We start from the raw sequence: 12884 nt of genomic DNA on the forward strand, positions 1-12884 counted from the left end.
AAAGTTAGGTTTCACTCAATGATAATACTAGATACTAACTTACGATACTAACAAAAAAACTGTTGAAGATTTTTGATTATTTTTGAAAATAGAGGAATTCCATCATTTAAAAATATATTCACCCAATAAACTTGCGGCTTATTTTAAGCCGGTAGGGACCAGTCTTAACAGTAAGAAATACAAATAACTTTTACATCATTAATGTTTACCATCCCTGTAATCTTAGATGTTGTCTCCTGGGTAATTGCACAAGCTCACTCATCCTTAAAATTGGAGGATGTAGTTAATCTAACGATGGATGATATGATTGCTGGTGCCCTTATGTACGTCTAATGCGTTACAAGGACTATTTTTGTACCTAATGTAATAGTTTTTTTTTTACTTCAAAATAATACTAGCAAGGACTGCACATCTTCTAAATTTTCGTAATATTCCAGTACCAAATCTAGTTAGGTGTGAAGATTTTAATTTAATTTAATTCATTGGGCAAGATAATTTCCTGGCAGTTCATATTTTATGAAATAAAGGTTGGTTTCATGTTTATCAAATATTACTTATATAAATAAATATTGGAAAACATAACATACTGATCCCAATGTAAGAAGCTAAAGCACTTGTGTTATGGAAAATCAGAAGTAACGACGGTATCACATACACCCCGACCCAAGACAACATAGAAAACTAATTAACTTTTTCTACATCGACTCGACCGGAAATCGAACCCGGGACCTCGGAGTGGCGTACCTATGAAAACCGGTTTACACACTATTCGACCACGGAAGTCGACTTTCCTTTTAACATCATAATGAAATAAAACATCACACGTATCTTTCTTAAGTATTATAATTAATGGATAATTCAAAATGCATCGTTCGGTACTTGGAGGTACCACTTACATGTCTTTATCTAAACATACATTTAGAATAATTTATTTTAAATTTTGTTAATAAATTAATATAATACGATAAAAATTACCCGTCTCTTGAACCAAGTGACGCAGTCATTGTAGAAATTAGTGTTTACAACAGTTACGCAGTACATACGACAATGAACTTTAAATCAATGACTGCAAGGCACAAAGTTAATTTACTCAGTTTCGAAAAATTACAAATCGAAATATCAAATTAAAATCACAGAGCGAGTCTAAAACATACGAAATGACAGTGACACGAAACTTACAGTCATAAATCGACATCGACTTTAACATTGATCGAATTAAAAATGCTCGAACTATACAATGATAAGCATATGAAACTAATTTCACTATAATTTACATACTCCGACTAGAATCTACGTACACTTAGAAAATCTACATAATTACAAAGTTGCACTAAGAATCTAGACTTTTTGAATTTTTCAGAGGTCGCGCAAATGGTGCAGTTTTGATTTTCTTAGCTTTGCTATCTACAGCGGTGAAGGACTCCGAAGGTATTGGGGGTTGGCTAAAGACAGATGCTTTAGAATTAGGAGCACTGTTCCCAGGAGATACTCCGCTGTCTGTGCTCACTGACGCAGGACTTGGGCTATCGCTCGTGCTGTTGCATACAGTTAGTTCCTGACCAGGCATCGACACGATCTGACCGATCTGTTTCTGTCTCACTAAGTTTATACTTTGGCACACATTCTTGACTTCACCATCACTTGTTTCCTTTTTATGGTACCTAGTTAATGTACCGGCGGAACCAGCTGAGGTCGCTCTATACATTGGCATAAATTGAGATTGAGGGTAGTATTGCATTTCATGTCCTTGACCTGGCAACCAAGGGCCCATTGTCGAAACGACTGGTGGCATGTGAGGCCACATCGGCATTTGAACCATATGTGATCCATCTGGCAATGGGCTGAAGGTAGGAGGAATTGGCATAGGTCGGACGACTCCCACGGGTGTTGGAGCACTGTGTGTTCTTAAAGCTGGATGCCCGTATTGACCTGTGAATTCTTCGCCTTCATAAATTCTCGGATTTGGAATTTGAGCGTAATCCACGTTGGGAAATACGGTATGGGGGCCTCTTTGTAGATACGTGAACATTTGTTGTTGAGCTTGTTTCATAGCCACGTATTGCTGCAGATGGAAGGCTGTTTGCTGTCTTTGTTGAACTAAATCTTGCGGATTTGAAACGTTCGTCGATGGATTACCATGAATGTAATAAATTTGAGACTGAGGGTTCATTTGTGATTGATTATGCGCCTGTTTTTGACTGGCACTGTATTTATTATCTGCCATATGATTTTGAGGGTCTTGGTACTCTTCAGGTGGGGCTATAAACTTTGGTGGAGATGGAGGGGCAACTTGTTGAGACATTGGACAACTTATAATTTGCGCTATGTACGGTTGTTGAGACTTAGCCGAATGGGCTGGACTGTGAGTTTGGAATGTTGGGTTATATGTTATTTGAGATATATCATGACTAGCATTCGCTGACGAATCGGCGTCTTTTTGGTTTGTTCTTTGGTTTTCATTGACTTCGTTTTTTTTCGGTTTTTGATTGTAAGGTGCAACTTTTGGATTGCTTTTCCAAGTGGATCCAGCGCTTTGAGGTCTTTTGACCGGTGATTTCGTAGGATCATGCCAGTTGTCACCATTAATTTGTCGTGAATCTGGTGGGTGGTGAGATTGAGCACTATGCGCCCTTCTCGGAGGTGGAGACATTCCTTCTGTAACGTGCTGTTGCCTGTAGCATCTTCTGATTGATCCAGGACTATTTTGACGTTCTGGTGGTTGCGGTATGGACCTCGGCATCCGCCGTCTAGCTGGAGTTGGAGGGCTGGGCTGAGATTGTGATGATTGGGTCGATAGTGATGCAGAACGCCATTGATCAATTAATTTTTTCCGTCGTTCTCTTTCTAGGCGTACTTCCGTCTCACTCGAAGAATCATAGTCTTTGCCCTAAAATAAATAAATTTTAGATAACTTCCTCATATAGAACACTGCCTTTTAAAATTTTAAGATAAATTACCTTTTCAATCTTTTCGTCCAGCATTTTAAAGAAGTCTTGCATACTGGCCGACACCTCACTAAAAAAAACGTAATTATTATTTTTCCGGAACATATATATAAAATGTTTGTATTATATTCTGTGTTATGTAACTTACACGGTGGATGCGTGTCCAGAGAGAGGCAGAATATGCTTTCCATGGTCGGCGTCATCCTCCGTCTCATCCGTGTGTCCTGTTCCTGCGTTGCCTTCCTCTTCGTCTGCTTCCTTGTCTGCTGCGCCTGAAATAATTGATTACAAATGTTTAAAGTTTTGGATAGCTACTTGTTGCCATATTTGGAAATTGTAACCCCTTCTTTTTATCTTTTAGGCTACAATCATACCCAGTTTTTAAAAACTCTCCTTATCATTTAAACCTGTAGTTATGTAACCTGTAGTTGACTTTGTATATACGCCTTATAAATTTTGGTTTAATGAATATCTCAGTCGTGATCATTACCAGTTAGTTAGTTAGTTGTAAACAAAGGGTTATAAGCCGAGCCAAAACACAAAATTATTTATAAATGGCGGACGAATTCGAGCCTCATTACAAATTAACTCGTTATACAATTATTATTATTCATTCGACATAATATATATAAAAAATAGGGTCAAAAGTATAAACGAATTTAAAATGTATTTTATGTTTTTAATTACTTAATTAGTCGTGCTGCCTTAAAAAATCGTTATTGGCACGTGCTAGGCGAAAAACAATCGACAAAAGTTCTAAGTAAAAATAACTATTGAAATAGATTTGAATTATAATGAAATGAAAAAACAGAAATCTTCATTAGTAATTTTAAAGTAATATTTCATTAAAATCCACCTGATAGAAAAAGAGTTTGTTAGTATAAATAATAAATTATTGGAAAGCTACATCCGTACCGTGCAGAAACGTTTGTCGCTTATGTCTGAAAGAAGAATTACTCAATTTGTCTTCACGGAAGCGTATGTCTTGTTTGTATTTTATCAAGTCGGCATTCACGCCGCCGACATTTGTGAAAAAAGTAATATAACAATAACAAAAATACAAGTGAAATAAATATTTAAACCCATATCTTACAAGAGTACACAACGAAACTTCGCTTGGGATTTGATATTGCGACAATTTTGTTTATGTATAAGCTTGTAGAAATTATATTTTTGCAGGTGGAATAAACAGGAAAAAGTGCTGTTTCGCCTCCGTATCTACTGTTAGGTCTACGGATTTTTTGTTACATTTGAACACTGGTAATGTGTATACCCGTATTTTGACCGCCGCGTTGGTCTCGTAGCTTAGAAGGCTGTAGATTACGAGGTCCTGGGTTTTAAATCCTGGGCTTGGCCGTTACAAAAGTTATTAGGTTTTCCGCTAAAAAATTCTGAGTAGATGCCTAAAGTTTGATACTACATGGTCCTTACATTCGGATCTCGGAAACCACCTAAAGCAGTTATTCCTGTGCCTACTTTTTGTGGACGTATGGGATTATAAGATGGTAAAGAGGGTGAGTGTTTGCGCACACATTTTTGCAGTATAATATTATCCTGAAGACTAACTTCATTTGACAATGATGCTATTGTCAAAATTGATCACGAGTTTATCATAAGTTGATGAGTTACACGATCCTTGCCCTAAGCGTCATGTTTGCTGAAATTGGTAGTCAATATTCGATTCTGGAATACGGCTGACTATAACGGTCTTATTGATCGTTGGGCGTGAATTCAAATCAGGTTACAGTACGCAAAACATCGGATCAGTGTCTATATTTGTTTAACGTGTTTGTTGAATACGAAACAAATTTGATCGTTAAGTTAACATATTTAAGTGTAAGTTTATGTTAGCGTTAAGTTAAGTCAAGAATTATTTTTTAAAGACAATAGAAAATTTTATAAGTACGGACTTCAAAATGATAATCATTATCATTAATTTTGACATACCTAATAAAATAGAATTTTGAACATCGAATTTATAACTCGCTAATCTCTAGCATGCGTTCCAATGTCTCTTAGATTTTGTTTAACTGTTATATTGTGATAAAAAATTAATTTACATTAATTATGTATTTAAAATAAAAAACAAAAGATCCAATTTAAACTTGTCCAAGTATATTTGTATCGTCACACATACGCTTGACACATACACAGCTTGCGCAGTATAACCATTTTATAGAAACGACTGCGTCATAGAGTTCGTTGATATGCAACTATCATCCCCCTCCCCATTAAACTAATTAATTCTTAATAAAATTAACTGAAAAAATATAATATGACTTGATTTTTTTTTTTGTATTTTTATAGTCGTCTTACACACACTAAGATATCTTTTAAATACACAGAAGGGCGCGTCTTCATAAGTGAATACTTTTTTTTGTGTGATATAGGTTGGCGGACGAACAAATGGGTCACTATAGCCCGCAGACAATGGCGCTGTAAGAAATATTAACCATTCCTTAAATCGCCAATGCGCCACCAACCTTGGGAACTAAAATGTCCCTTGTGTCTGTAGTTACACTGGCTCACCATTCAAGCCGGAACACAAGAAAACTGAGTACTGCTGTTTGACGGTAGAATACCTGATGAGTGGGTGGTACCTACCCAGACGGGCTTTCACAAAGCCCTACCGCCGAGTAAAAGTCTTTACTACGTTATTTTAATGCAAGTATCAACCAGAACTAGAATACGTTTCATTTTAATAGAACGAATGATTTAGTAAGTTATGCGAATAATGAAAAGCGTTCATTTTTATATACTCTCGTAGATATTATAAAGTTCACTTATTAAAATCCGCTCGAATTTTGCTAATTCCCTGAATGTTAAAGCCGTCAAGTAAAGCCGACAAAGTCTAATTAAGTCCTAAGTAATATTACGAATGTGGAATCGTTTATTTATTTATTACGACTTTTCCTAACAACTCAATTCATCATCATAAAATTTTGCCTAAACATTGTCTGAGGTACAGAAAATGATATAGGGTATGTAACAGTTTAAACCAGTATTGATACACTGACGGAGCCGCAGCTACTAGTCTTCTACATACATACATACATACATTAACAGCCATTAATCAAAAAAAAATTGTGAATGTGATGTACAGTTCTCTATCAAAAGCTTAAAGTTTATGTAAATATTTATGTATCGCTATTTAAGGTTTATAGTATAAGAGACGAATAACGTTATATAGCTTCCATTAATAATGTTAGACATTAAAATTGTTTATTACTCTGTGTTTTTTTTTTTTAATTACTTACTTTGAATCATTGTATACATTTTTATGTATTTTATCAGCATTTTACAAACGAAATGCAAAAAATAATACAATTACAGTGTCAAAGGTCAACGACCCTTAGATTTAATTCTATAACCTTTGCAAGACATGAGTCACGACTTCAGTTGGTTTACGATACCATAGACCATAAAACTTATAGAACTGATAAACAAAATTGAAATAAAATATATTTTTTTGTTTATAATAATCTAATTAATCTTTGAATTGTTATTTATTGTTATTTATCTTTATTGTTACTTACAGCAAAATTATACATATAATTTTCAGCTCAGTTTATGTATATATACGTTGCTTTTGTAGGACAAATGAAATCTTCCTAATTTATTGTGATGGAAACTGAACTTGTGATGTACTATGATCAGTATTAACTTAATCGAAGTGTTGTTGTAAAGCTGGTGCGGTGAATTAGTGGGAGATTATAGCTCATAGACATGATATTGACAATGTTAATCATTTGATGCACCGCCAATTATGTATAGCAACTAAGATGTAGCACTGGCTCGACACCTTTCAAACTCGGCAATAAAAAATATTGTCTTCATACCTGGGACACATGCACATGGGACTTTCCAAAGCCCAAAATGTAATTTCGACTTATTGTGAAGTTTATTGATTACTTGGCTTTGTGCAAGCCCCTCTTGATGCACATATGGTGACATTTTAGTTTGCAAAATTGGTGATATGGGGAATTATAACTATTTCTTTTAGGTTCAATTTCTATGGGCAATGGTGACCACTTACTATCAGCTGGCCCATTTGGCCGTCCACCTACCTACATGACACAAAAAAGACTGTATCAAATTTAGTGATTCTTTTTTTATTTAATATTCCATAATAATATATTTTTAAGAGAATTTCTTTAACTAAGGATGGAATATTAGCATATTCATAACTCATTTCATTTCAACAGCGCTCTTATATACTATTAAAAAAATACAACAAAAATAAAAGCCGACTGCAAATTATTATTATTTACATTCATTTACAGTAGCCAGTATTTTGTTTTGCCTTACTTGCGTATCTTATTTATAATTATTTTTAAAATTTATTCTTTATCCTTTCTAACTATTTTGTTCTCTATGGTAACACTGTCCAGATGGCAATCAATCCAGCCTACCTATAAACTACACGCAATGGTTATTGTTTACGAACAAATGCTCTGTGATGTTGAGAGATGTGCGAGAAAACAATGTAGAAACATATGAATATTTCGGAATAATTTTTTATATATATGTATATATATATATTTTAAATCACATGAAGTTTAATGAGACTTCTATAGATTTATAATACGTTATTTGATGGATTACTTTCCATGGTGAAAAGTGGCGTATCTTAGCTGTAAAGTAATATCGATTTGCATATTCGATCAAAGAATGAACCTTATTAAAAATAAAAATGTACTAAACTATTTTATTATAACAAAGGGATTTGTTATTTAAAAGTTGCACTATAAAATTTTATCTATTGAATTTCTGGTTCTTCTCTATAGAATTTATATTAAGAACAGATTTTCTATTCAAAAGTGCTTGAAATGTCTTGAATATAGTATTTTATTTTGACTTTAAATTCAAGCAATCTAAATTGATCTGAAACTAAGCTATGTAAATGATTAAAATTTTAATATTGCACACCAATAAGCCATAAAAAGTGGGGAACCTTCGTAAAATTTTTGTCGTTACTCAGGCGAATATGCCGTATTATATATTGATAATGATATTGTAAAAATAAAATTTGTAGAACTTAAGTGGAATGCATGTCGGATATTCCGGATAAAATGAGGCAAAATTTGTTTCAATCACAATTACAATACAATTTACAATACAAATATAACAGAACCCAATTTTGACGAAAAACCATGTTTGATTTAAACCAATTTCTTCAAGTACTGATATATAAAGTGTTTTGTAAAAAAAATATTTAAGTAAGTAAATTTAATATGTGATGGCCCATTGTTTATAAGGCGTGAATCTTGACCGATGATACTGACTTCAAACACGAGGCAAATGACATTGAATTAATGTGCTTAATTTGTATTTATAGTTCATCTCGTGCTCGACTGTGAAGGAGAACATTGTAAGGACACCTGCACGGGGTGGAGGAAGCTCCAAAACTTCTACTCGAAAGGGGAGAGGAGGCATTTGCCCAGCAGTGGGACGTTAACGTTAATTTAGAATTAACCGTACAAAGGAAAGTATGTGCAAAGAAGTAATGGAGACAAAAATATTTTAATAGGAGTGTGTTAGTTAGATGTTCCTAAAATTAGTGGAACTATTCTGTAAGAATAAACTCGAAACTCACCGCTGAATAATAATCTGTATTAATGTTATAAATTCGAAATTAACTCTGTCTGTCTGTTGCTCTTACGCGGCCAAAAAAACTGAACCGAATTTGAGGAAATAAAATAATGATTGGTATGAAATAAACTTGAACTCCAACGAAGGACATTATATATTATTACTTTATTATTTTTTGTCTAGCACCTGACGACCAACCTCTAAAATGCGAACGAAGCCGCGGACGACAACTAGTTACTTAATAAAATTTAAAACGAATCAGAACAGAATATCACCGTAAGCCGATTTTCAACATTTCGACACGAAATAATTTCCTACAGAACAGCACTGCAGCAGAACTACAGACTGTTATTTTTAGTTTTTCGACAACGCTTTCCTTTAAATTGCAAATCCACATTTATAGTTATTAGATGTTCTCCTGAAACAAATGACGGAATTAATACTAAGCTGTAGAACGTGTAGAACGCACCCTTACTAAGACTCCGCTCTCCGTCCGTCTATCCGTCTGTCACCAGGCTGTATCTTATAAACCGTGAATGTTAGACAATTGAAATTTTCACAGATGATGTACTTCTGTTGCCGCTATAACAACAAGTACTAAAAATCAGAAGAAAATAAATATTTAAGGAGGCTACCGTATAACAGACATGATTTTTTTAGCGTTTTTATAGATAATGGTACGGAATCCTTCGTGCGCGAGTCCTACTCGCACTTATTTATACAATTTTGAATCGGCATAATGTATGGTATTTTTAATTTATTGTTGTGGACAATACCAAGATGGCGTCCAGCCATAAACTATGGCATGGTCACGATTGTTTGCAAAATTAGCTTTGTTATGAGGCAAAGTTCGACGGCACGAGTCCCAATTATATTGTGTGCTAAATTTGAGACCTAATTATGAAAACAGTTCATACGAAATAATAAATCTAATCGAGAACTATGATATCTATGATAAAAAGCTTCTGTATAGTTTTTAAGTTAGTAGTACTTTAACCGAAAATTGTGTGTTTAAATCCGAAGAAATCAAAAGAAAACCTGCATGTGACGGACGAATTTTGACCACATTATGTCTCCAAACAGCAATGAAGCAGATTGGTGGAATAACCTTCAAAACTTTTTAACATGTGGGATAGCCCAGCGTGGGGAAATTTCGAGACTATTACGTGCTGTTATGAAATTAGATAACGATCGTAAAGTCTCTGTTATATTTTGTTTAAACATGAGTTGTGTTCCAGCTTGGTTTATGTAATTTTAGATACGAGGATAGTTTCAACAATTCCCCAGTAACCCTTTAAGCCGAAGCCAGTTCTAAAAAGTATTTGCTGTTAGACGGACAAATGGGCCAGTTTTAGCTCAGAGTTGTCAAATGGCAATTGGCAAGTGATATTAGCTCCACCGATCATTCTAGGGTAGATTTTATCATTTGTCTGTATAACTTATTCCGACCATAGCAGGAGTAAAGATGAATAAACAACTTTGACGTTTAATTGATGCGATCTCATTGGTCGAGCTCTAGAATAATCTATGATTTTTAATCCATATGGATTTACGAAAAAATTGCGTCGAAAGTCGGTGTAAAGTTATCGGAAGTTTGGAAGATACATTTTTATAAGTAGTTTTAGGTATAAGTTTTTTATTATAAATAAAGGTATATTAATCAAGAACTGTTTGTAGTGCACATAGCCAAGCTATTAGCAAATCAGATGGACTGTGTTAATCTAAGATTTTCCACTGGAATGGTCTAAAGCTGACATATATGCCCTCAGTACAGTAGTAATTCGTATGCACAGTCAAACACGAGACTGAAAAGGATTTTGTTTTACCTTTAATGTACGAAACCTTAAAAGGGGAAAGGAGTAGACCATAAATGTTCTATTGGTGTGTAAAGTATCCTACTCAGTTTTGTTCTGGAGAAAAATTTAAATATTCTGATGCAACATGTGCGGCCTGTAAATTACTCACTGCTGGGCTAAGGCCTCCTCCCTCTTCGAAAAGAAGATTAGGAGCATTTCACGCACGCTGCTCCAATGCGGGTTGGTGGTTCTTTGTGGGTCAAAAATCGTTACGTAAGAATAATCCCCTCCCCATGGGACTTTTCTCGCTCTTTCTTTATCTATTATTTAAACTTACTTTTTGTTGTTACACGGGATTTATAATAACAATTTTATTTCTTATCATTCATTAATTTCTTAGACATACTGAATACACAATGTATATAACAAAAGCAACTTCGTTCCAACGGGATGTTCGAATTAATCTTGCCATAGATCTTCATATTCTTCCGATATTGTACTTGTTCTCATATATTTTGCTTAGTATGGGAAATTTAGATACATACCTTATCAATTTTATTTATCTCTAACGCGAATAGATAGTTTACGAGGTCGTTAATATTTCCGATGGTATCTTATGGGAATGTTTACGGCCTTTCCGCGGTTATAACCTATAACCTTAGTCTATGCCATACTTAGATGTAAGCACGTGACCAATAATTTGACATTTGTAGGAAAGTAGGTATCATTATTTAATATATCTACATAGTATAATACAAAACTGCTTCACGCCGTCTGTACGCTTAGATCTTTTAAAATACACGATGGATTTAAATGTGGTTTTCATTAATAGACAGAGTAATCCAAGAGGTAGGTTTATATTTATAATACATACATATTAAAGCAGAGAATTTTGACTTTCCTAGCCGGAAGAAGCAAGAAATTTTCTTAGTATGTTTGTTTTTCAATGTAAAAGTTTTGTATAGACCCTTATTGAAACCGTGTGAAGCTGGATCGGGTAGCAATCAATTTAAAGGATAAAAAAAAATTAAATGGTCCAATAATCTGAGGCCTCCTGTCCATATTTCAGGCAAAGGTTTGAAGGTTGATATATAAAACATATGGACTTTCTCTGATGTTTCCTCTACTTCTTGATCTTCAAAGTCAATTAAGAATTTAACGTACGCGTTTGTTACAATACAATGAAGTTCGCCCCACAAGAAATCCCTTCATTTTAAAAGCAACTGAATTATTAATAATAACATTCGTCGCTGTTCATGGAATTCAAGCAATTTTTCATTTTACGGAATTGTTCCCTCAGAAATGTAATTCTATCATCGGTTAACGTTTCATGACAGGTTCATTTGTAATTTAGTAAGCATGGAAACGAACATAACATTGAAATTTGAAATTGATTTCTTACATTCTGTCAATTCTGTCAAAACGTCAGAAGGTTTTCATTAATTTCAGATCACAGTTTATTTCATTTCATATTTCAATAAGACACTAATTAAAATAATTAAAAAAAGAGACAATTCCTTACATTATTTGTTTTGTGAATCTTAACTTATGAATTTATTGGAATTAATTTAAACATATTGTAATAAAAGATAAGAGAAGATTTTTATTAATTTACACTCAAAATATATACAAATTTTATAAAGAACGTTTCTTAAGCTGGTATGTCTTTATTTAAAGAAAAATAAATATGCTGCACGAAGGCCGAACGAAGTTGCTTTCACTATATAAATAAATAAATAAGCCTTTTTATTTTCTCAATTTTCAATTACAGTATATATACATATATTTGTATGTATGTTAAATTTTTAATTAACGTTCCTTCTTTATTATTATTAAAAAAAATAAATCTACATTTGTGAGATGAGAAACCCTCCGCGGGTGAAGGCCTCCTTCAACTCTGTCCACTGTTTTCTATTTTCCGCCTTTGATTGCCATTTGTCTCCTGCTATATCTATGATGTCGTCGGTCCATCTTCTACAAGGCCGTCTTTTCCTTTTCCTCTTTGGTCCTTTCCATAGGACGACGACACGCTTCACCCATCGAGTGTCCGTTGTTCTGGCTATATGACCTGCCCATTTCCGTTTTAGTTGCATCGAGTGAATGGCTTGATAGATTAATGGATTGATGGCATTGTGTATTAAATAACAGGCACAATGAAATCAATTCACAATGTTTGAAAATAATTAAATGACAATTACAATATTGTTATATACAATAAAATACCCATGTGAATTAAAACAATAATAAAAAATATTTTTTATATAAAACTGTATACAATACAAAGAGAAAGGCAGATAGGGAGAGAAAGATTGCCCGTAGGAGGCCAGTCAACTATTCTGTATACCGCGTAAAAGAAATTCGTTCCAAAAAATCGAACTCTCCGAATTGGCACCATTTTGAGGAAACGAGGGTTTAAGTAAGATTGGTAGAAAGGGATTGGGAACGACATCTAAAGTTAAAATTTAGTACCATTTATCCCTACGTTGGATAAAGTTTACAGAATTGCCTCTTTGCTCAGCCTACTTACAAGTTTATGGGTGTACTTTTTAAA

The 12884-nt window shown here is 34.0% G+C and overlaps 1 protein-coding gene across 2 annotated transcripts in view; it reads right to left on the minus strand.

The window, feature by feature from the left end:
• Window positions 1-825: 825 nt before the first annotated feature.
• Window positions 826-12884, minus strand: part of LOC113392535 (uncharacterized) — a 118633-nt gene continuing 106574 nt past the window's right edge. For both annotated transcript variants that reach the window (XM_026629023.2, XM_026629022.2), the window contains 3 exons: window positions 3094-3217; window positions 2958-3015; window positions 826-2887 (listed from right to left, as the gene is read on the minus strand). In XM_026629023.2, coding sequence (XP_026484808.2) covers window positions 1331-2887; window positions 2958-3015; window positions 3094-3217 — 1739 coding nt within the window. In that variant the 3' untranslated portion in view covers window positions 826-1330. The remainder of the gene's footprint in view (window positions 2888-2957; window positions 3016-3093; window positions 3218-12884) is intronic.

Source organism: Vanessa tameamea, chromosome 5, assembly GCF_037043105.1.
Source record: "Vanessa tameamea isolate UH-Manoa-2023 chromosome 5, ilVanTame1 primary haplotype, whole genome shotgun sequence".
Taxonomy (NCBI): Eukaryota; Metazoa; Arthropoda; class Insecta; order Lepidoptera; family Nymphalidae; genus Vanessa; species Vanessa tameamea.